The 26,150-nt window shown below is 43.8% G+C and overlaps 1 protein-coding gene across 3 annotated transcripts in view; it reads right to left on the bottom strand.

Annotated features, from left to right (window-relative positions):
• The window catches only part of DGKG (diacylglycerol kinase gamma), a 121,715-nt gene that overhangs the window by 17,416 nt on the left and 78,149 nt on the right, over window positions 1-26,150 (bottom strand). For all 3 annotated transcript variants that reach the window (XM_056849297.1, XM_056849298.1, XM_056849299.1), the window contains 2 exons: window positions 22,297-22,387; window positions 3,078-3,279 (listed from right to left, as the gene is read on the bottom strand). In XM_056849297.1, coding sequence (XP_056705275.1) covers window positions 3,078-3,279; window positions 22,297-22,387 — 293 coding nt within the window. The remainder of the gene's footprint in view (window positions 1-3,077; window positions 3,280-22,296; window positions 22,388-26,150) is intronic.

The raw sequence follows: 26,150 nt of genomic DNA, 5'->3' as shown, positions 1-26,150 counted from the left end.
CCCCGGGGGTTTGTATGTTCTGAGATGAATGTATTATTTGAAGAAAATTGTTTATGTACATAGAGTTTTAAGCCTATAATTTTCAACACGTTTAGGCTATTTGCAGCTCAGAACTTTAGTGAGAAGAGTGCTACGCATATACATGTGCATACTGTGAAAAAATATAAGTAAATTTGCATAAGTTAAAACGATCAGTGGCTGTGTACTGAAATTATTTCCTTAGGGATTTACTAATCTCCAGGTGGTGGCTGGAGACCTGGCAACCCTAGCCTCGTCCCCCCACCGGGAGATCTACACCTGGTATGGCCCCTGAATGATGTCATAAATGTGCAAATGGCCCTTGGCAGGAAAAAGGTTCCCCACCCCTGATTTACATGATTTATAACCCACCTTTCTTCCAACCAAATGAGACCCAAAGCATGTTACAACAACAAAAAAATTATGAACTTCACACACAGAATAAAACCCAACAAGAGCAAGAAATGCAAACAACAAGAAAGGCTGCAAAAAGTGCCATTTGCCCCCTCCCCAAACATCATCCTGAATAATTCTACTTTATAAAGCCTCTTAAAAATACCAGTACATTACATTCTTCATGGCCTCAGACAGACCATTCCATGGGGAGGGACTACGACTCAGTGGTAGAACATCTGCTTGGCATGCAGAAGATCCCAGGTTCAGTCCCTGGCATCTCCAGTTAAAGGGACTAGGCAAGTAGGTGATGTGAAAGGCCCCTGCCTGAGACCCTGGAGAGCCGCTGCCGGTCTGAGTAGACAATACTGACTTTGATGGACCAAGGGTCTGATTCAGTATAAGGCAGCTTCATGTGTTCATATGGTAGGGGCGCAGCCACAATAACAGCATGAGCCTGGGAAGCAGCAGTTCTCAGCTGCTTATACAACAGGATAGAAAGAAAGGAGACTGATGGGCTGACCAAAGCTGCCACATGAGCTCATTACCAGGAGAGGGACTGTGCTTTAAGAAGGAGAGTCCCAACCAGGTCATGAAGAATTTTAAAGCTCTTCACAGGGGATTGTGCCCTTTGTGAAGGTTTTGCATTACAAAAGTGAAATTGTTTCCTGTTTGGATGTGTACTGCATTCGTAAGAAGTCTCATGTTCTGGAAGTCAGGATAACTTGAATTCCTGTTATTTATACTTCTCAGACAGTTACTTTTAGGGTTGCCAGCTCTGGGTTGAAAAATACCTGCAGCTTTTGGGGGTGGAGCCTGAGGAGGGTGGGGCTTGGGGTGGGGAGGGTTTTCAAAGGAATATAATGCCATACACTCTACCTTCCAAAGCGGCCATTTTCTCCAAGTGAACTGATCTCTGTTGCCTGGAGATCAGTTGTAATAGCAGGAGATCTCCAGTCACCATCTGGAGGTTGGCAACCCTAATTACTATGGTCCGCTGTGCATAGATAGGCCATTTATGCTTGGTTATTAGCCATGTGATCCCAGTGGGACAGCCCTGCAGCATTTTTTGGAGTTATTCATAAATTTTGCCTCTTTCCAGGTTCACCTCACAGCCACTACACACTTGTTCCACAATTCCAGGAACCCATTTTATCACAAATTTTAATTTTGCCCCAGTCCCACAGTGAAGGCAAGTGTGGTAAAATTCATGACTAATTTTTACTTTGGGATAATCTGCCCATGACCCCAACCACCCCCACTCCGATTTCCCCTCCCACTCCTTCCCCACTCCTCCGCTGACCAGCCTTCCTCCACAGCCTCCTATCGACTTCCCTGGAAGCCATTTTTAATTCATGTTCAACTGCCACATTGCCCCCCCTCTTTTCGCTGAAAGTTTTTTGGGCTGCCACAATGTGACTAGCAATACAGCAAGATAATTAAATACGTCTAATGACCACCCTATTTCCATTTGTCTTCCTATCCCCCCCCCACGGATAAGCATTTTTTTTAAAATGGGGGATGCTCTTTGGTGTGTTTTGTTTGAAGTGTTATTGCAAGGATCCCTTTTTGATTAACTATTTCTACATTATTTTTCCCCAAAACAAACACTTCCTTTTTCTTCTTTTTAAAATTATTTCCCATTTTGTTGATATACCAATTCAATGATATAATTAAATGAAGGATGCTTTTTGTGCTATGATGGGGATTGTGTTCAGTGTCTTTGGCAATGTTTTTATTTGGCTGGCATGTTTTACATTTATATTCTTGGAAAAGTGCTGTAACTTATTGCCACCATTTTGGGTGTTTCTCACATCTCCATTACACTCAACTCAGTCCATCAATGATCAGATAAATGTACATTCATCCCTGTCTACGGAGAGAAGAAGCCAAGTAAAGGATTAGGCGCATCAATCCCAATCCTCCCTCTCCCATACTGTTAGGGGAATTGACCTCCTGATCACCGGGGGACGGGACGGGACGTGGAGTGCAAGATCTTTTGCTGCCGAGATATTCTTTGTTTTGATGTTAATTGTATTAGTGTTTTATCGCTAAAAATGCACCCATTAAACAACAAAAAAAGGATTTATGCGCTGGTGTCTTGAGCTTGGATGTGATCTTTCCCCGTGGGGGACAAAATGGCCACTCTGATTTGGAGGAAAAGTGGCTGCTCAGTACAGAAAATAAATTTGACAGCAAGAGCAAGGGGGCATTTTAAGGCGAAATCTGCAACATGCAGGCATGCCCACAACAGAGAAAGGGGTGTTGCGAAAGACGTAACAAGAAAGACATTGTTGGGGAGAACCCGTGTCGAATACCGTGCGGTTAGACTTATCAAGCATAAGCCCTAACCCAAATCAGCCACGCAGTGTCTCCTGTAAAATCTCACCCGTGAATAGCGGTTTTAAATTTTGGATTAGAAAACTGTGCATCTAAGGAGCAGCAATTTTTTTCCATGAATAAATGGCCACAAACTCACCCCTTCCACTTAAAGTGCTTTCCTCAAGCTGCAGGCTGCAATAAATGTAGCTCTTTGGATGTTTGGATGCTGACAGATATTGGGTTGCTTGTGAGCCTGCTTGTTTTGTGGCAGAATAGACTAGTTCTAAAAATATCTCTAACACCAACTGCTCCTCCTACTGCAATACCAATGATAAGTGGCTCACCTTGGACACAGAACTTTAGCTCTTTGGCATCTGTAACAACTGAGGATTGTAACTTTTCAGGCACCTTCTTGCTCATCCGGTTATAGCTGCGTTGTTTCTTGGTTTCCCCCCAGAGGTTCGAGCCTCCATACATGCTGGGGATGTTGAGGACTGCAATACCCTCCAGTGAAGTGCTACTCAGATCCAGAACTGTTCCATCACACTGGCAAGTTAGGAAGGAGACCAAAATGTTAAGCATTGATAGGCACTGAACATCATGGATTAGCATTTCTACAGTGTAAAACTAAGAGCGACACCCTTTCAAATCTGCTAGGACTCCATTCTTATTCATTTTAAAAAATTAACAAAAACACCCTGCTACCTGTCCTAGGGTTGCCAGCCTCCAGGTGGGGTCTTGAGATCTCCCAGAATTACACCTGATGTCCAGGCTACAGAGATCAGAAAATGGCTGCTATGGAGGTTGGACTCTATGGCATTATCCTCCAACGAGCTCGCTCCCCTTCACAAACCCCACCTTCCTGAAGCTCTACATCCAGGAATTTCCTGATTACCCCACCCTTCACAAACCCCACCTTCCTGATTATGGCAACCATAATCTCACCTTCCTAAAAATCTAAGATAGTTGTATTATACAAACAATAAAATTAAATAAAACACCACTATCGACATACATAGCACATTATGGCAACAATATAAGATCAAATTGTTTTTGAAACAGAAAGGAATTGCAAATTATTCTAAATCTTGAGGACACTGCTAAAAAATCCCTGCTCTGTTTTCAGCAAGCTGACTGGCAGAATCTTGAGTAAAGCCCTGCTGGAAGACATTTGTGTCTGTGTTTATATGTGGATAGAAATTTTCTCACACCTATCTAGGGTATGGAAGGTCAATACTACCAGTTTGAATTACGCCTAGAAACAAACTTGACACAAGAACATTTGACATAAAATGTGAATAAGTTCCCACTTCCCTGCTCATGAGACTCAGTATTCTGCACCAGCTAAATGCCATATTTAAGGGCAGCCCAGAGTAGAAAACACAGAAGTCAAGAAGAAGAAGAAGAGTTGGTTTTTATATGCCGACTTTCTCTACCACTTAAGGGAGACTCAAACCGGCTTACAATCACCTTCCCTTCCCCTCCCCACAACACACACCCTGTGAGGTAGGTGGGACTGAGTGTGACTTGCCCAAGGTCACCCAGCTGGCTTTGTGTGTAGGAGTGGGAAAACAAATCGAGTCCACCAGATTAGCCGCCATTCATGTGGAGGAATGGGGAATCAAACCCGGTTCTCCAGATCAGACTCCACTGCTCCAAATGCAACCATTATCAAAAGTAACATAAGAATGAGGGCTGCAAACCTGTTCTGACAAAGTTACTCCCATCCATCAATATCAGACATCTACTAGAGTTTAAGTTTCCTACCAACAACTATCTACCTCAGTTTTATGCCATTGTTCCTCTAAGGAGTTGAGTGGAGCACAGGGTTATTCCATTCCATTTGCTCCTCATAGAAACCCTAGAAGGCAGGATAGGATGATAGCTAACTAGCCCAATGACACCTAATGAGTTTCATGCCTTCGTAGGAATTTGAACTCCCCTCTCCCAAGTCCTAATCCAACTGTGTAGTCATTACTGAATACTAGAAACTTCCCATTCAGTCTCAATTCAGCATCATTACTTTTGCCCACATCCATCTACAGAGAACAAGCATCCAACTTCTTTAAAAACAAACAAAAAACATGGAAGTGTTTTCGCCCCTTCATTCTGACAGACATCTGGTGTTCAACAGATACAGACCAAATCCTTAGCCCACAGAAATAGGTCTTACGCAACGGTAGATCAGTTGTTTTTTCCACCATACTTCCCCACAGCATCTTGGTAATTTGTGCATCTGCTGGTTTTTTTCTGGATTTTCTACAATCTTTCTCAAACCCGCTTACATGCAAAGTTTTGGGACAGATTGCAGCAAAGCATTGATGGCTGCATCAGGGCTGGATCCAGGTTTGGAGGCCCCCTGGACAGAGAGTGTGCCCCAAACCCCGCCCTCCTCTGGCTCCGCCCCCAAAATCTCCTGCAGATGACAAAGAGGGACCTGGCAACCCTACTGATAAAGCACTCGCTATCAGGCAGGGGAAAGGCATTAATGTATAGGGTTGCCAGGTCCCTCTCTGCCACCGGCAGGAGATTTTGGGGGCGGAGCCAGAGGAGGGCGGGGTTTGGGGAGGGGAGGGACTTCAATGCCATAGAGTCCAATTGCCAAAGCGGCCATTTTCTCCAGGTGAACTCATCTCTATCGGCTGGAGATCAGTCGTAACCGCAGGAGATCTTCTGCTATTACTGGCGGTTGGCTGGGAGAAAGAATAGTACTGAACAACTAATTATGCAAACACGTATTGTTTAGTGATCAGTGAAGAGTGCAAACGTAACGAACATAGACAGGTTACAAAAATACAAATATATACAAAAATACAGTTAACCAAGCATAGCTCCCAATCGGGGCCACCAAACGTCTCTTCAAAGTTAACTTATTAGTCCCGCTGGACTTTCTGTCTAATACAGTCTTTGAAGTATGAGATCGACAAGGGTGACGATAGAAGATAGTCGAAACGAAGTCCGGATTAGCTTGACGTTTTCACCGCCACTCTGGCGGCTTCATCAGCAAACCGTTCTATTTCGAGAGACAATGCTCCTGCAGAAAATGCAATACTTACTAATTTTCCAATGAAGCTATTTAAAAATCATCTTTATATGCTTTCCTATTATAAACATATGTAACCATAACATTTTTATACAGCAAATTTACCAAACATACCTTAGTACAATAATAATTTCACTGGAAAGGTGAATTCTATTCAAATGTGCTTGTAGAGCTGCTCCGCTTCTAGCTGTGTGTAGTCAAAAGCCACAGGTGTCAATAATTTATGCAACACTCCACTAGTTGATTGTCAACCTCCACACCCAATAGTTAAAACAGCTGAGGCTGTTATTACAAAAAGCAAGAAAGATCTATTTCATTATTGAGACCAAAAGGAGAATAAGATTTAAAGAGATAAATAAAGCGCATCTCTTCCCTTAAAAGGATCTTTTGCACATTGTCTAAATCAAATGAATTACCTTTATAGGTCCAGATGATAAAAAACCGAATGTCATTCTCGCTGTGTTTATTCGTAATAAAATGTGATGTTAACTGTGCATCTAACACTTTTTGCCTGATTCTTGATTTATGCTCTCAGGATCGGAGAGCATAAATCAAGAATCAGGCAAAAAGTGTTAGATGCACCGTTAACATCACATTTTATTACGAATAAACACAGCGAGAATGACATTTGGTTCTTTATCATCTGGACCTATAAAGGTAATTCATTTGATTTAGACAATGTGCAAAACATCCTTTTAAGGCAAGAGATGCGCTTTATTTATCTCTTTAAATCTTATTCTCCTTTTGGTCTCAATAATGAAATAGATCTTTCTTGCTTTTTGTAATAACAGCCTCAGCTGTTTTAACTATTGGGTGTGGAGGTAGACAATCAACTAATGGAGTGTTGCATAAATTATTGACACCTGTGGCTTTTGACTACACGCAGCTAGGAGCGGAGCAGCTCTACAAGCGCATTTGAATAGAATTCACCTTTCCAGTGAAATTGTTATTGTACTAAGGTATGTTTGGTAAATTTGCTTTATTTAATAAAATAAAACAATAAAAATGTTATTGTTACCTAAGTTTATAATAGGAAAACATATAAAGACGATTTTTAAATAGCTTCATTGGAAAATTAGTAAGTATTGCATTTTCTGCAGGAGCATTGTCTCTCGAAATAGAACGGTTTGCTGATGAAGCCGCCAGAGTGGCGGTGAAAACGTCAAGCTAATCCGGACTTCATTTTGACTTCTACCGTCACCCTTGTCGATCTCATACTTCAAAGACTGTATTAGACAGAAAGTCCAGCGGGACTAATAAGTTAACTTTGAAGAGATGTTTGGTGGCCCCGATTGGGAGCTATGCTTGGTTAACTGTATTTTTGTATATATTTGTATTTTTGTAACCTGTCTATGTTCGTTACGTTTGCACTCTTCACTGATCACTAAACAATACGTGTTTGCATAATTAGTTGTTCAGTACTATTCTTTCTCCCAGCTTACCTTGTTCGTACTAGGTGCCTATTTTTTTAGTTATTACCTGGCGGTTTGCAACCCTATTAATGTAGGTGTCAGAAAATTCATGGTTGTCAGTAGCTGTGGCCTCACCAGAAGCCCTGGGCCCCAGCAGCTGCCCCACCTCAGAGTATGCTGACACCGGCCCTGGCTGCAGCGTAGGTGGGAAAGTTCAGATTTTCCTGGTCCTGACCATATGACAACGATTTTCCCGCCCCCACGGTGGCCAATTCCTCCCTCTGCCACCAGGGGGCTTTTTGGCTTTTAAAAATGGCCTATTTATTGTTATAACAATCTGTGAACCAGGTTCTCTGAATTCCCAGCTTTCATTTTTAAAAAGTAAGTTTCTAACCCCTTTTGTTGCTGAGATATGAGGGGGAAGGCACATCTCTCTAATGAAAGAGGCTGGGGACTTCTTAAAAACCCTAGATCTAGATCCAACCCATTATAATGTTGGGTAGACATGCCTTTAATTGTTCTGCAACGTGTCTTCTCTTGGAGTCTGAGATAGCCTTGCCGGCCAGGGGCCATCTCTTCTGCCCCAACACAAAGGTACACCTTGATAGGGCCTGGGGCTGTCCTTCAGAAGGAAACGTTGCACCCACAAAGTCCTGTAGGGAGGGTATGGTCAGGCACCAGTGGGATGGGCTCCAGGTGGTTGTCACGGGGCAAAGCAGGAGGCCAATGCCTAGGGTTGCCAACCTCCAGGTACTAGCTGGAGATCTCCCGCTATTACAACTGATCTCCAGCCGATAAAGATCAGATCACCTGGAGAAAATGACCACTTTGGCAATTGGACTCTATAGCCTTGAAGTCCCTTCCCTCCCCAAACCCTGCCCCCAAAATCTCCAGGTATTTCCCAACCTGGACCTGGCAACCCTACCAATGCCCCAGGCAGCCAGCTGGTGATAAAAAGGCATTGCCATTGAGGGAAAGGGCCTTGGTGGCATACCTGGTGTCTGCCTGACTCATGCCTGGGCAGAGTACGATTAAGGGGCTGGGTAGTTGGAGAGGTGCCTCTCTGGAATTTGGCTTGGAGTAGACCAGATTTTCCCCTAAGGCAAAGGGAAAAGGCTGGAGGAAGGGTAGGGTTGCCAGCTCCAGGTTGGGAAATACCTAGAGATTTTGGGGATGGAGCCTGAGGAGGGCGAGGTTTGGAGGGACTTCAATGCCATAGAGTCCAATTGCCAAAGCGGCCATTTTCTCCAGGGGAACTGATCTCTGTCGCCTGGAGATCAGTTGTATTAGCAGGAGATCTCCAGCCACCACCTGGAGGTTGTTGTTGTTGTTGCTGTAATAAATGGCAGCATGTGGCTTTAAAGATAATAATATGAAATATATCAACTGGAAAAGAAAACAATATTATAGAATATAATAATTCTATTTTTTGAAAAATCCAAAACACAACATATATTCATAAACACTGTGTTGAAGGCCACAAAGAAACCTCACAGGGTCTAAAATAACAAAAAATGTATAATACAGATTGCTTTAAACAACATGAACAACATAAATTCAAGAATTATTTCTATGGCCTTAGCAAGGGCTCATGTATACTCAAGAATTATAGTCCATGAAAAATCACGAAGAGACGAAGAAAGGTCCAAGGTGGGTCTATCACAAGTACGCGTTTCGGAATCCAATCCTTCCTCAGCTTGGCGACCACAATGATGTTTAAAGAGACCAAAAAATGGCTTCTAGGAATAATGATAATCATAGTAATAATAATAAGGCTAATAATAAGGCTTATCAAAATGGCTACAGTGACAACTTAAGAGTGTTGAGAATACATTTGTAACAACATGAATGCAATTTCAAAAATAAGACTGCTTACCACTGCTTTTCAAAAAGTCCAAGGAATCTTCAAAAGGAAATTCATGGGAACAATTTTTTCCTATGGTACAATGAAGCTAATCAATAAGGCTAATATTAAAAAAGAGAATCAAAGATTGAACAACTCTCCATACCAAAAATGAAGCCTTACCCCATATGAAAGGGATCAAGAAAGAGTAATCAACCCATTCAGAAATCAGTATTCTTCGAAGTGAGAACAGGGATGCAGGGACAAACTCAAATACACACAGCTGTGAGAAAAATTTCTCAAAAGGATCCAACTGATTAAAGTGACCACGTTACAAAAAACAAGAGAGGTCAAATTCTGTATTTAAGCCACTAGGGGCTAATGTTTTAAAAAGAAAGATGAAGCGTCTCTCCTGGCAGTTGAGAATCTTCTTAACATCTTGTGCCTGATATGCTTTAGGCTGGTATTGCCAAAGAACAAAGAATTTGAGATCGTGGTCACTATGACCATGAGAGACAAAATGGCGGACAATTGGTGCGTCCTGAGTTCGAGCTCTTACTCTTGCACGATGTTCACCAATGCGTAAACGTACTTGGCGCAAGGTACAGCCAATGTACATTTTTGGAACTGGGCAAGAACACAGAAGGGCATAAACGACGCAGGCTGATGCACAGTTAGAAAACTGTTTAAGAGTGTACACAAATTTACCACCATCAGCAGTGACTTGCTTCACAGGTAGGCTGTACGGGCAGGCGGAACACCCATTGCATTTAAAATGACCATGTGCAGTGATCTTAGATTTCCTGGGCAACACGTCTGTTTTAATAAGATGATCCCTCAGAGCAGAGGTTTTTCTTAAGCCTAAAATAGGAGGAGAATCACAGCCCGGTAGGTGATTGATGACATGCCAATGCCTCTGAATAATCTTTTTGATATCATAAGAGAGATGTGTATAGGTGAAAGAAGCTGTCAGTCTCTTGGAGGTTTGTGAATCAGATTTCGGAGACAAAAGCTTAGAACAATCAAGAGACATTGCTCTCTGGTAAGCTCTCCTGAGAACAGGCTCAGGGTAAGATCTGGAATGAAGATTCTTTGTTAGAAGTTGTGCAGCTGTTGCAAAATCTTCAGAAGTGGAAGAGTTGCGCTTCAAGCGTAAGTATTGGCTGTAGGGGAGGTTCTTACGTAAGTGTTCAGGATGATGAGAGTGAAAATGTAAACCCCCTCCTGTGTCGGTGGGCTTCCTGTATGGTTTGACTGCAATGGTGTTACAACTGGTGCGAAAAGTGAGTACGTCTAAAAAAGAAATGGAGGTATGATGCCGACTGCCAGTAAACTTTAAATGTGGATTTAAAGTATTGATCCATAGTAATACTTGTGAGTAAGACTCAGAGGATTTACATAGGAGATACAGATCATCCACAAACCTGAGATAAAGGACCACGTGCTGTTGGAAAACTGAAGTAGGGGGAAGAAGATATTCCTCCTCAAACCACACCATGTACAGATTAGCAATAGACGGTGCGCAAGCTGCGCCCATTGAGACTCCCTTAATTTGGAGAAAAAATTGTTGATCATATCTGAAATAATTGTGCTCAAACAAAATATCAAGAAGAGAAAGAAGAAAGTGGGTGGGTGGATGAAGAGAAGTCCGACTGGATAAACATTTTTCAATAAGGGTACGTACATCTTCTAAAGGTATGTTGGTATAGAGGGATGTAACATCAAGAGTAGCAAACACTGAAGTGGGATCAATGTGTTGGCCCTCAACCTTAGAAATAAAATCCCTGGTGTCAGCAACATAAGAAGGGGTGATGATGGAGAAGGGATGCAGAAAAGATTCCAAGTATTTTGAAGTAGGTTCTAGAATTGAGCCCACCGCACTTATGATAGGTCGTCCTGGAGGTGAAGAAAGAGATTTATGGACCTTGGGAAGGGAGTGAAAAATAGGAACCCTGTATTGAGTGGGAACGAGGTATTCAGCAATTTTCTTATCAATATAGTCAAGGGCTAAGCCTTCATTAACAGTAGTCTTCAACAATGCAAGTATTGCAGGGGTAGGATCAGCCTTAATAGGCTTATAGAACACCAGATCAGAAAGTAGTCTAAGATTCTCCTGATGGTAGGAAGATTGATTCAGAACGACCAAACTGCCTCCCTTATCTGCTGGCCGAAAGACCACAGAAGGGTCATTAGATAAATCAAGCAAAATTTGCTGTTGTTCCTTAGAAAAATTGCTGTGCAGTTTCCTGTTAGCTTTCCTTTTTTCCAGTTTGTCAATGTCTCTTAATACTAACGATTGGAAGGTGAGAATATGATGGCTAGCATTTTTGGGAGAAAAAGTGGATCGGGGCTTAAATGGAGTAAAAGGAGAAGTTGAACCTTGAAAAAATTCTTTCAACTTAAGAATCCTGAAAAACTTAAATAGGTCTACTCGGGTTTGAAATTTAGAGTAACTGGGTGTTGGAACAAAACCTAGGCCCAGGTTCAACACTTGTAATTCCTCTGGTGAAAAGTTTCTGCTAGACAAATTAATGACTAGGTTTGTTTCTTTTGATGGCCCCGAGGGCGGGGAACATACCGTATATACTCGTGTATAAGCCGAGTTTTTCAGCCCAAAAAAAGGGCTGAAAAAGCCGAACTCGGCTTATACACGGGTCAATACGGTAGGAGAGGGGAGGAGGGAGGGAGGAGGGAGGAGGGAGGAGGGAGGGAGGAACTTACCGATCGCTACCTCGCCCGGGAGCCTTTCTCCTGCCAGCAGGGGCCTGGAGGGGCCGGCAGGAGGTCCCTGCCGGCCGCTTCGCCGCCGCCCAGGCGCCCGGGCGCCTTTCTCCTGCCGGCAGGGTCCTTCCTTGGCTGGCAGAAGGTCCCTGCCGGCCGCTCTGCCGCCGCCCAGGAGCCTTTCTCCTGCCGGCAGGGGCCTGGAGGGGCCGGCAGGAGGTCCCTGCCGGCTGCTCCGGCGGCGCACAGGCGCCTTTCTCCTGCCGGCAGGGTCCTTCTTTGGCCGGCAGGAGGCGCCTGCTCGCTGCGCCGCCGCCACCTACGCGCCCAGGCGCCTTCCTCCGGCCGGCAGGGGCCTGGAAAGGCCTCCTGCCGGCCCAGGAAGGCCGCGCCGCCGATTCGCCGCGTCTCCCGGTAAGTAGGGGGTTCAGGGGCTCTTCCCCCCCCCCCCTTGGATGGCACTGGGGTTGGGGTGGGGTGGGGCAGGAGGGCCCGGGAGGCCAGCGGGAGGGCGACCTGGGGCAGGGGCCCTGCGCTCTAAAATGGCGGCCGCCATTTTAGAGCGCAGCATTGCCGGTAAAGGCAATTTCTTATTGACCCTCGGCTTATACGCGGGTCAATAAGAAATTCCCTTTTCTGGCCTCAAATTTGGGGGGTCGGCTTATACTCGGGTCGGCTTATACCCGAGTATATACGGTAGTAAAAATCCTTCCTGTCTGAGCGAAGGGAATATGATGAGCCATAGGACCCTGAACTAGAAGCATTTGAAGAGTCTTGTTCTGATGCAGATCCCTCATGTGAGGCGTTCTGACGAAAATTGCCACCGCGTTGACGGCGGGTGCCCTGTCCTACCCAAAAGTAAATGCGATTTTGGCTATAATCCTCTTGGTCACGAGTAAATTTTCTAAGTTTGTAAGAATCTATGTTTTTAGCATATGCCTCCAAATCCTGTTCAAGTTTGGAAATTTGAATGTTGTAAGTTTCTTCAGGTATGGATTCTTTGAGTTCATCCTGAATTTTGGTAGCTTCATTTTTAGCAACATCAGTGACTTTTAAAGACTCCTCAATAATAAGAGTCATAAGATCAATAGAACATTTGTTGAGAATTGCAATCCACTTATCATTAAAATCCTTATTTTGCTGGTACAAAGCTGGAGCTTTTTGTATCCTCAAACCACGAGGAATGATATCAGCCTGTAAATATTCAGAAAGATTAAGGGCATGAGCTTCACTACGAATACTTCGTTTCAGGTGATTTGTTAAGGTAGAAAAATCTTTGTTAGAGGGTTTTGGTGTTTCATTTCTTTTTTTAGGTAACAAGTTCAAAATTTTATCACGATCCAAACTGGAGTAACTAAAAGTAGGCAATTTTTGAGCCATAGTTAGTAAACTGGAAGAAGAAAATACCCATGCTGGAAATAGTAGAAACTGTAATAAATGGCAGCACGTGGCTTTAAAGATAATAATATTAAATATATCAACTGGAAAAGAAAACAATATTATAGAATATAATAATTCTATTTTTTGAAAAATCCAAAACACAACATATATTCATAAACACTGTGTTGAAGGCCACACAGAAACCTCACAGGGTCTAAAATAACAAAAAATGTATAATGCAGATTGCTTTAAACAACATGAACAACATAAATTCAAGAATTATTTCTATGGCCTTAGCAAGGGCTCATGTATACTCAAGAATTATAGTCCATGAAAAATCACGAAGGGACGAAGAAAGGTCCAAGGTGGGTCTATCACAAGTAAGCGAACATTTCAATAAAGGAAAAACAAGTTAGCTGTGGATTCCCACCACCCATTGCTCACTTGCCAGGATGGTATGCTGAGGCATCCCAAACCTCCTGTGGGGCCTGAGTAGAGTCCATAAATGATGGTATGAGTTGCCCTGTTGCCTCCCTTTGCTTTGGATTTCTCTGCTTCCAAACATGGAAGAACAACAGCCGAGCAATTTGTATGATTCATCATTACATTGGGGGGGGGGGTATCTTGACTGAAGAAGGTTTGTTACAAATATACTAGAGAAAATCTGAGAACCCCGAAAGAGCATCAAGACAGCAGCAGAAATCTACATTTTAAAAAATAAACCCAAAGCCTATTTTGGTCTGAATAGGGAGGTGGGTGGTGCTTCAGACGAGAAGGTTGCCAACAAGCTAAATCCTGTCAGTTCTGTTGTTTTTTATGGGCCCATTAGAATCGATCATCCTCTGTGCTTGGCAAGGGGAGGTCTGACAAGCTGCATAATGCGATATAGATGCCATATATTCACACGACGCCCAATGAACAGCAAGTGTGTTTCCCTGTTTAACCCAGCTTTGTCTCTCTGCCAGTAGGCTACAATGGCCTCTTTGAGAAGGGGCAGCTGACGGGTTGTTGGCAGGGAGACTGGAAGTAGAAATTTGCAGCTGGGGGAAAAAAAACAACTTCATTTCCAGGAGCCTATACCGTAACTGATGCCAATTTCCAAAACAAAACTGCCATTTCTCTGTGCTCATGACAGATGCCTGGAGCCAGAGGGAGGGCAAACTGTTACTTTCAGCTTGAAATGCGGCCAGATTAACGTTTTGCAGCGCTGAGATTGCCTTCTCCTGAATGTATACTTGCAAAAGATCCAGAACAGGGATATGCTGGTCACTTATTTCTATCAGCATTAATCCGGGGGCGTCTCATTTTTCTACACCCAGACATGCAGCACAAAATCTACAAAAGGTTAAAGAATAGAACTAGCAAAAAAAAAAAAAAAAAGGATTATTTTATGCAATTGTTTTTGTCTCTGAACATACTTTGCACGACCTCACTGCCAGTGCTTAATTCCAAACCAGAGACTCAAGCATGTGTGAAACTGGTTTTAATTAACCCAGAGGTCCATCTTTCTAATCCTAAGAGTATAGAGGCTCATTGTGATTATTTGTGGGAGGGAAAGGCACTTTGCACATGCTCTCCTTTGCAGTCTCTTCTTTATTATTTCACATGTTCCATGAATGACCCCAGGAACTGAAAACTGATCCTGGGGCTAAGTCCCGGTGAAACCAAGCATCAGTCAAGCACGGCCTTCTGTAGAAATGCTCCAAATGCTTCTGGTGGAGATGTTTGTTTTGCCCATTCCACTTCTGACTTCACCCTCTCAGGCATGAAACCTTATTGCATTGTAGAAAATGGAATCTTCAAAAACAGCGGCTCTGTTGAAAGGCAGCTTTATATGTTGCTAGGCTGGCTGGTTCTCAGAGCAGAGGAAAGCCAAAAGCAGACTCAAAGGTACCAATTCTAAGGAACAGGGAAACAAAATTCTACATACCTCATACTATCAGGAATAGGCTATTTCTATGGTTTCCTTACATCTAAACTATTCCTGAATATCCACTTCTATACTGATTGGAACACTTTTTCACTGCTCCCTTGCTCTGAAAACTGAACCTTTCCTAAACGATTCACTTAAATTCTCCTTACCTACTTATAGGCTATACCAAGTTATGGACCTAATCCAGTTGTCAACCTTTTTGAGCCTGTGGGCACTTTTTGAATTCTGACATAGTGTGGTGGGCACAGACACAAAATGGCTACGACAAATTGTTGCTGCAGGGGGCAGGGCCAGCCACAAAATGGCTACTGCAGCTTAGCTTCTGTCATACAGTCCTTGTGCTGTGGTGGCAGCTGCTACCAAGGTAGGGTTGACAGCTCTGGGTTAGGAAATACCTGGAGATTTAGGGGGTGGAGCCTGGGGAGGGTGGGGTTTGGGGAGGGAAAGGACCTCATCAGGGTATAATGCCATAGAGTCCACCCTCCAAAGCAGCCATTTTCTCCAGGGGAACTGATCTTTGTCAGCAGGAGATCAATTGTAATAGTGGGAGATCTCCAAGTAGCACCTGGAGGCTGGTAACCCTATGCCAAAGCAACATTTTTTAAAAATCTGCATGGCCAATAAAATCTCCTATGATCAATCAAAAGCCTTGCTGGACAAAAAACCCACTTTCTAAAAACATTTGGCGGGAGCCTTAAAAGGTGTCAGCGGGGCATAATGTTGGGGACCCCTGACCTAATGTCATTTCTGAAGCCCATGCTTTCTTTAGGTCTGATTCTGGATATTTTGGTGAATGCCAGATTTTCAGTCAATGATGCAACTTCTAGTAATTCTTTTGCTTTAGATATTCATACCCCTGTTTTCCCCCCACAATGGCAACCTAAAGCAGCTTGTAACATTGTTCTCCCTCACTCCATTTTATCCTTACTTCAACAACCCTGTTAAGAGTGTGAGTGACTGGCCCAAGGTCAACAGGTGATAGTGAGCTTCCACAGGAGAGTGGGAATTTGAACCTGCACCTCCCAGATCCTAATCCAACAATGAGATGGGAATTCTGAGCAGAAGGCAGTCAGATCTATTCAGAATGACATTTTCTGAGAAGCAAGTACCCAAATGTGGGTTTTTAAGCAGTAACACACATACTTTATATTAAATGTCTATAAGTGACATTTACTGGTAAGGTTTTTTTTAGGAGGCCACTGGGAAATGCCAGAAAACGGACATCTACTGGTAAATCTCAAGATCAGCTGAATGCCAGCTGAATGTTAAGTGACAGTTATTTACCAATAGAACAAGCTGTCATATTTAATAGAAGGTATCAATCACTGCCCGTCCAGCCGCAATAACATATGTGCAACCCTCATTCAGCATATGCAAAACAGCACTTCTTTCTTTCCCTGCCCATCCTTGGAGGTTAGTTCTCACAACCAGGGGATGAACTGTTACCGCTTCACATTACATAAATGTTTCCCCATATTAAAAAAATCCATGCACATATACATGTACATGTCCTCCCTCTGCGATCCTAAAAGTGCATAAATTCAGAGAAACAAAAATAGTAGTCACAGGAAGAAGGTAGGCTAGAGCCCTGACATCTAGTTTACTCTGTGCAGGGAGGGAGGAGCACTCAGTCCCAGGAGGTGATTGGAAGGTCCTTGCTGATGCCAAGCAGGTCTAGGTTTGGCCATGGTCTGGATAGAAGACATCTGGGGAACCCCCATGGTTAGGGTTGCCAACCCCCAGGTACTTCAAGTAACAAAAAACCTATGCTGAATTAGTGAAACTGGAGATAACAACAGAACATGGGCTCAAATGATTTTTTAAAATGAACTAAGCATTATATTAAATGTCCATCAACTAAAAGGAAGGGAAATTCATATCCCAAAGAAACAATATTCTGATAAGTTCAAATTGTTAGTGTATTAAAGTCATACCACAATGAAAACATTAAACCAGTGCCACACAGGTTTAATATATGGCATCGATACCACAATGAGAACATTAAACCAGTGACAAGATTGGGTCAGGGGGTCCGGAGTTATGGGGTCTGGAAGGGCACCCCCTTCAGACCCCATAACTCCGGACTCCCTGACCCAATCTGCACCAAACTTGTGGGTTCTTGCAAGGAGGGTCCCTTCAAGCCACCCTGGAAGTTTGGGACCTCTACCTGCAAAAATGCCCCCCCAGGAGCTGCTAAAAAAAACTCCCAATGTGCAAAAAAACAAAAACCCTCCATGCAACGCAATCTTGGGGAAAAAAGAGGGCAGGTTAATTAGACTGACCTAATTCATAGGCTAGGTGTGAAAAGAAGAGGAAGTCTTGGCTCCCATCATAGAAAACCATAGGGAGATTTTTTCCCACGGCTCCTGGGGGGCATTTTTGGAGGTAGAGGTCCCAAACCTTCAGGGTAGCTTGAAGGGACTTTCTTTGCAAGAACCCCAAGTTTGGTGCGGATTGGGTCAGGGGGTCTGGAGTTATGGGGTCTGGAAGGGGTCGCCCCCACCCCCATTAGATTGAATAGGAGCCAGTTCTATTCATTCTTATGGGGGGATGGGGGTGACCCCTTCCAGACCCCATAACTCTGGACCCCCTGACCCAATTTGCACCAAACTTGGGGGTTCTTGCAAGGAGGGTCCCTTCAAGCTACCCTGAAAATGTGGCACCTCTAACTCCAAAAATGCTCCCCCAGAGCCACAGAAAGCCTTGAATGAGTTTAAATCGCTTTAAATGGCTGAATTATTCGGGAATCCCGAATTTAAAGCCGAATTCCCCCTATACCAAATAGGGGGAATTCAGGATTCAGGATTTCCCGAATAAAAAAAGGCCATTTAAACCCAAATCCGAATTCAACTGAATTTTTTTTTTCAACAGCCCTAGTTGGACGGTGACCTGAGAGCCCCTGCTGGGGGACCCTGTGGTTGCTGGGATTTGCCTTACTCTTGATGGCTGGGTCAGTAATGTTGGTTTATGTGGTGAGTCATGAGGCTTACATGTCAGAGTGTTTCCTGATCTGTGTAATATTCCTAGGCTGAGGAATGATCCAACCCACCAAGGCCAGTCATTTGCCCCTGACCTGGAAGGACTGTAAAGGCTTCCTGATCAGTGGGGTTTTATTTGGGCAACGATGGTATTAACTGTGCTGGACTCCTACTTGTGGCTGCAGATTGCTGGAGTTTGGTTCTTGCTTGGTGAATGTCCAAGAATCAGCACTGATACAAACTCTTGGATTAGGTGATTCCACTCCAGATAACTTTTAAGTCTAGCTTCTATCACTTCATGAGCCCTTCTCAGAGCTGCTGCTTCTTCTATTGATGGTTTGCATTTGATGGAAGCCATGGTTTATTTTTTTTTAATTTTATTGGAAAAAACCCAATGACAATAACAACAACTAAAAAAAGCAGAGTTACTGACAGTCTTCGTAATTTAAAATTGTATGGTCACATACAATAAGTAAAATAGAAAGTTTCATAAACAAGGGCGGGAAAGAGGAATGCATTGCACTCAGTCAGGACGTAATGATGAATATGAAGACATAGAAATAAGCTGTAGCAAGTGCATTCCTCTTTCCCGCCCTTATTTATGAAACTTTCTATTTTACTTATTGTATGTGACCATACCGCATCCAATCTTATTGTATCTCTATTTTTCTGATATGCTGTTAGCTTAATTAAAACATATATTTCTTTAACTTTAACCAGCCATTCCTCTATCTTTGGAGTTGATTTTTGTTTCCAGTGACTGGCAAAGGTCGTTCTAGCCACAGTTATCATATGTAACACCATACAAAGTTGATCTTTAGCTAGATTAGGTACCAGATTCAACAAGAATATCTTGGGTTTACATGGAATATCTACCTCCATTCCAACCGTTAAGACATTTCACTATTTGAAAGCTACGGTTTAATTGGCAAAGTCTGCCTCAGAATATGCACCCAGTTAAGTGCTCTAACTCAGTGATTAATGAACAAAAGCCTTGTTTACCTAGTGATGAAGAAAGGAGGAAGTTGACCAAAAACACCTTACAAAAGCCCCGTTATAAATTGTAAAATAACAGAGCTCTTAGCATCCACTGGCAAAATGGCTCATGCTCCTCCTCACTCTCTTTAAAGGCTGTTTCTATGTAACCCAAAGATGGCTATGTGTGCAGGCACAGAGTTTAAGCACACACTGTGTAATTCCAGGCATTCTCTGAAGTACAGCTGTGGAGAGAGGCGGGGGATGCATAATTCTCTTCTCCTAAAACTGTCTTCAGAGATGAAATGAGGCCAGATGAGGGAATCCATCAAATATGTGTACAAACTTTTAAAATGTCACTCTTGGTATCTATGGTTGTTTTCCCTTTTGCAGCACTGCTGCCTCCAGTATCTGTATGCAAACAGGAGCTTCCTTCACTATAAATCAGCCTCCTCCTTGTACCCAGAGCATCTCATGATGTCACAGCCAACCGAGATGCTGCTAAATGACCGACTGGAGCTTCCAGATGTTAGTGGGGAAGAAAAGCTTCTGTTTACATGCTGACAAAGAGGAAGCAACAGGAGATTATTGTTAACTGGAACATATTTCAATGTGTTCAGTCTGAAGGCTGGCTCATATTTATAATTGTGGGACAGAAGCGCGACACTGTGCCAGCTCTCTAATTAGCAATAAGATGACGATTGTTTTCAAGGAGGCTGTGGAAGTTGCAAATCCTTAGAGGAACAAGAGGTGCCCCCTAGCATCCCAGCAGGCAAAGTTTGCTAGAGAGATTTCTCCTTATTCCCTTCTGGGCTAAAAACATGTGTGGAAGAAATGAGGCAAAATGCACTTTGGGTTTTTTTTTTCTAGTTCTCCTCCCTGGCAGTGACAGCTAGGAAAGGGGGTTTCTTTATTGATTTCCTGAAGGTATTTATTTATTTATATTTATTTGACTTCATTTATAGTCCACCTTTCTCCCTCAGCAGCTTATATCATTCTCCTCTCCTCCATTTCATGCTCACAACAACCCTGTGAGATAAATTAGGCTGAGAAAGGGTAACCGGTCCAAGGTCACCCAACAAGCTTCCAGGTCTCCTGGATCCTACTCTGACCACCACACCATACTGGATCTCATCAATGTAGCCTTGCTTTTGGCCTGGGAAACTATGCTTCCTTTTTGCTGTCCCCCACAGAGGATGTATCTATACATCATTGAACATTGTACTATTATTACACTATAGCAACCATTTGTAACACATTGCTTGTCCATGCAGGATAATCCAGTTTGAATGATAGCACAAAGCAATCACAACATCCATTGATGTGTGGACACAACCTACTCCTGGCTTCTGGACCAAGCCATTCAGGACTAGAGTGGTGTGGACGCTGCGGCTTGTTTCATAATCCTTCAGATATTATCATTTTCTTCAAATACATATGTATTAATTTCTGTTGTTCCAGTGATATCTTTTATACTTGTGCTTCTGTTGCAGGATATCATGTTTTGAAGCATTCAAAACACAACCTTTTGTACTGGAGAAAATGCAGTTCTTCCCCGGAGGATGGAATGCACCCATTAATATTATGCTTACCATGCAAGATGGGGATGGGGTGTGTGCTCCTCCATGACCAATCCTGTTTTGTAAATGTTCTTTCCAAATTTTGTTTTTAAAATTAAAATAATTGAATATTGTGTGCTATCACATTGCACTCCAATACTTCCATGGCTATTGTGCCCTTAATTACAGGATATTCACAAACAATGATAGAAAACATCAAAAAGGCCCTATCAGTAGGGTTGCCAAGTGGTGGCGGGCAAACCCCCGCCAATCCATCTGGCTGCCCGCTGACCAGCTGAGGGTTAGCGGGCAACCCGTGCACGTGGCGGCACGTCACTTCCAGTTTACATCCGGAAGCGCTGAATCGCAAAGAGCCAGTTTCTACTCAAATTCCCAGTTTGAGTGGTAAAGGCCTGTTGCGATGAGGCACTTCTGGGTAACAATTCCCCATTGTGGATTTATTGCTGCATTGCTGCTTTGAATGCAGAGCATCCACAGAGGGAGACTCTTTTTTCTTTCCTCCCTATCCCCTCCTACTGTGCTGCTAGAGGGTTTTTTGCCTTGTAATAAAAATAGGTGGTAGATGTATTGCTATAGTATGGTGACTCTATGGCAGGGATGGGGAAGCTTTTTTTCCGCCAAGGGCCATTTGGATATTTATAACATCATTCGCTGGCCATACAAAATTATCAACTTAAAAATTAGCCAACCAATACGTTTCTCCATGGCCCAGGTGGGAAAGGGTTAACACAGTTTCTTGGGCTGTCCTAGCAGCTCCATAGCTAATGACACTTCTGCAAGGGGGGAAAAAGGTTCCTTTTCTTGGCAAAAGAAACACACATCTGCCTTGAACAGAGGCTATTTTTTTACGCGGGCAGGGGCGGATCACCAGTCCTAGATCCTTCTGAGCTAGAGATCTGCCAGGACCCACGAAGGGCCAGACCAAATGATTTCGCAGGCCTTAAAAGGCCCCCGGGCCTGACGTTCCCCACCCCTGCTCTATAGTCACATACTTACTACCAGTTTTTTAAAAGCCAGTTAAAAGCCTACCAGTGGCAAAGGGAAATGGTGGGTGCAATGAGAATAGGAAGGGGTAATGATATTGGATGTGACTGAGGAGGGGTGGGAATCTGTACCTTCCCATCCATACTGCAGGCAAATCCACCTTGACACCCATCTTTCCAGAAAGATGGGAGCAAAGCAGGTTTGGGAAGCAGCAGGGGAAACCTGGGGAAGTTACAGAATGCTATGGAAGGACCACAAATGGAGGAGATTGTTGTATAGTGCTCCTGAAAACCCTACTCCAGTTTGAGAGCTGAAGTGAGCAAGTCCAGTGTGGAAGCAGCCTTTCTCTACCCCACAGATTGTAGGATATAAGGAAATAAGCTCTGTAAGCTGATCTTTACATTATGGCTTTCAGGTAAATGCCACTGGAAATACTTCTGGGTGGTGGCAGTAACAGCCCCACACTGCTTTTGTATGGATGCTGCACAGAGTCACCACAAGAGGAACCTTCTCAAGCAGCTTCCAAGTGGCAGATACAGGATCAGCTCTGAGTAGCATTTCAAAGAAACAAAAACACAGCTAGAAAGGTACTTCTGTTGACAATTACTTACAGCATCTGGCAAACAATGAACCACAACCAGTTCTGAAAGCCCCTCTTGGTATCAGTGCCAGCACAGCATAGGATAAGCAGTTCAAAGACAGCTGGAAACTCACCTCAATCTCTACATAGTCATGGAGCTTTTTGCAGGTGGCAGCAAAGGTTTCAGTGGTACCGAATTCAAAATACCACAGTTTATTCTTCATTCTGACACAGAGAACATAAAGAATGGGGCATCAGAGAGGGAGATATTGAAGACAATCTTTTTTGAGGGAGGCACAGTGCTGAACTTGGTGTCCATTGCAAAAGATATGCAGAGAATATTAATATGCAGAGAACTACCACACTACCACTGGAAAGAGCTAGGGAACAGCATCTTCCTCCTCCCAGGAAACAGGCCTCTTCTGTGACTAAACTAATCTGGCTTTACTGTAAGACATGCACAGGAATGCATGAGTTGGAAAAAGATTCAAGCATAATGAACAGAGGCAGTTCTGAAGCATCGACAAAAGACCAAAAGCTCCACTTGCATCAAATGAGGTTACAGGGCTGAGACATAACTCTTCAATAAGCCACTGCAACGTGGCAATAATCCTCTGTCCTTTTTTTTTTAAAGGCAGCCACCAGCAAATTTACCCACCTGCAGCAATACCCCACTATTACATGCGTTGTCTGCATTAATGTTATTTCTTTGTTTGGAGGCTATGTGTTCAGCCTGTCCAGCACCTACTTTACATTTAAACTTTTTTTTAAAGGGGTGTCAACAGCAATATGGCTCTCCTTCCCTAGCAAGCCTCCTCCCTGCCATCTCTTATATCTGGATTGGATATCATGCTCTGGTGTTCAAAGTGGATTTTTGGGAGTACCAGGCAAGAATAATATGAGACTGTCACATGAACACATGAAGCTGCCTTATACTGAATCAGACCCTCGGTCCATCAAAGTCAGTATTGTCTACTCAGACTGGCAGCAGCTCTTCAGGATCTCAGGCAGAGATCTTTCACATCACCTACTTGCCTGGTTCCTTTAACTGGAGATGCTGGGGATTGAACCTGGGACCTTCTGCATACCAAGCAGATGCTCTACCACACTGAGCCCCTGAAAAAGTTACACAATAACTTGGGTACTGGGCAGAAAGATGGTGTCACTCCTCACCATTCATAGGTAATAGCCAGCTACATTTCACTGGGTAACTGTCCTGTCCATGGAAAGAGTGACATATTTCTAGGTACAAAATATAGCATACTCAGAGCAAGAAAAATATGTTATTTCAACCAAAAGGAGCAGAAATAATGACGTCTGAACTGCCTGCAACAAAGTGGTCATACCTGCACACTTAAACATGCTACTCTTTTTAATTTTATTTGCTTCATTTTTACCCAGCCTTTCTCCCCAATGGGGGTTTAAAGTGGCTTACATCATTCTTCTGTTTTATCATTAATAATCTGGAAGGCTCCAAGGAAGATGGCTGTTCTCTGACCAATTACTACCACTATGGTAGTTGGAGCTAGGTGGCATGTTGGAAGCAACTAGGCTAAATTCCTGCTCTGGGCTGAGCTAGAAGTATGACGAAGGCAGCTTTCCAGGTAGCGTCTTGATAGCTATACCAGAAACTCAGCATGATTGAGCTCACTCAGGCAGAGAACAACTTGGGCTTTCTGCATATCATTTAGAACGTAGCCAGTGCTTCAGAAGCAATAACAGGTCCACTAGCAGCTTCCATTCTCTGGGTGGGTAGAGGCAGCCATTTTTGCTTCTTAGCTGTCAATCAGTCAATCAATCAGTCGACCTTTATTGGCATATACTTAGAAACATGACGTAAGAAGTACACAAAATTCAGTGTGCTTCTTAGCTGTCCTCCAAGAGATGGGGGTGGGGTAGAGTGTGGGGGGGACATGGCAACATGAGATTCTCGACTGAAATCCAGTCTGCCAGGTCATGTAGCTGAGCTCCCTTGCCCACACCTCTGGAGTGGCAGCTTTTTCATTTTCTCCTAGCGGGGAAGAGACAGACAGCAGGTGCAATAGCAGCAGGGAATCTATATTTAGATCTCCTTAAGAGCTCTTAGTTTAAGTTGGTCCTTAAGGCTCTGGCTTTAATCAGTAAGATGGACATTTTTGTAAGGATTGTACAAAGTCACATTAGAAATGCAAAACCAAAAAGAAAAAGACTGAAATGCAAAAAGTTTAATTCAGATTCTGCCATATTTCAAATGTTGCAAAATACTGTGAGGCAGACTTGACAAGAACGATAAAGCCTGCTTCCAGATGGGGATTTTCCTTCACATGGACATATCCCCACAGCAAAGGGGAGAGTCCAGACAATATCATGCCCAATATGGGCACAACTTGTCTGGCTCCTGTTCCCCTACCCTTACATTGGAATAAAACACAAACCTCATTTTCTCTTGTCTAAATGAGAAAATGGGATGGCTATGGGTGGAACATAGGGTTGCCAACTGGAGATCTGCTATTACAACTGATCTCCAGCCAACAGAGATCAGTTCACCTGGGGAAAATGGCCGCTTTGGCTATTGGACTCTATGGCACTAAAGTTCCCCCCTTCCCAAACTCCACCCTCCTCAGGCTTCGCCCCCAAAACTTCCCGCCAGTGGCGAAGAGGGACCTGGCAACCCTAGTGGAACAACCATCTGGACACTCTGGTTACCAACCTCCAGCTGGGGCTTGGCGTTCTCCTGGAATTACAGCTGATTTCCAGGCTACAAAGATCAGTTTCCCTTGGAGAAAATGTCACCTTAATGGCCTGTATGTAGGGTTGCCAGTCTCCAGCTGATGATCTCCTGCTATTACAACTGATCTCCAGCTGATAGAGATCAGTTCACCTGGAGAAACTGGCTGCTTTGCCAATTGGACTCTATGGCAATGAAGTCCCTTTCTTCCCCAAACCACGCCCTCCTCAGGCTCTGCCCCTAAACCCTCCAGGTATTTCCCAACCCAGAGCTGGCAACCCTACCTGTATGGCATCATACCCTGCTGAGTTCCGTCCCCTCCCCAGGGGGTTGGCTGCTACTGGGGGCCAGCAGCAGGGAAACTAGAGATAAATCTGATGAGTGGAAGCACTCTTGCCACTGTACTATATGAGCAGCCATACCAGCTACGGAGAAACTGCACAAGCCTGTCCCTGTGTGGAAAACACTGACCACACTAATTGAGCTTTCATCTGTTGGATTTGTCCTCAGTTGAATGTCACATCTTCCCAGGGATAGCTGGTGGCATCAGATGCATGGCAGCCACACTGGGTGGCCCAGGAGGCAAGAAGCACCCTTGTTGTTCTCCCATCCCCCATCATGAGTAAGGCTGAGGATTATCTGAACTGGGAATACATGCAATTACATAATGGAGTATCTAATGTTAACAGGGTTGCTAGCTCCAAGTTGGGAAATACCTGGAGATTTTTTGGGGTGGAGCCTGAAGAGGGTGGGGTTTGGGGAGGGGAGGGACTTCAATGCTATAGAGTCCAATTGCCAAAGCGGCCATTTTCTCTAGGTGAACTGATCTCTATCAGCTGGAGATCAGTTGTAATAGCAGGAGATCTCCAGCTAGTACCTGGAGGTTGGCAACCTAAATGTTAAAGCAGCAGAGAGGGGGCACAACACAGGAACTGAAACCAGGGGAAGTATCGCACCTGAAGTGGGTTGGTCCCACAGACAGGAGACCACCATACCTTTATAAAACGGAGATTCACTACATTCACGGGAGAATCACAAGACAAAACAATCATGCATTTTCGACCAAAGATAGAGGTAGGAGGCAAGGACATTGACAGTTCAGCCAGAGCATCTTAAGTTCAAAAATGGCTACTTTGTGGTGCTTTGCAGTAAGGTTGGTCCTGATACAGTACTGTCAGTGTGAATCTTCACTGTGAAGTGTCCAATAATTCACCTCATAGTGGAAAACCAGATTTACCCTGAGCCAGCCGAATGCTTCAGCTCTCTTGGGGACAAAGAGCT

This window comes from Euleptes europaea, chromosome 5, assembly GCF_029931775.1.
Source record: "Euleptes europaea isolate rEulEur1 chromosome 5, rEulEur1.hap1, whole genome shotgun sequence".
Lineage (NCBI taxonomy): Eukaryota > Metazoa > Chordata > Lepidosauria > Squamata > Sphaerodactylidae > Euleptes > Euleptes europaea.
This window is presented reverse-complemented; position numbering and strand designations above follow the sequence as displayed.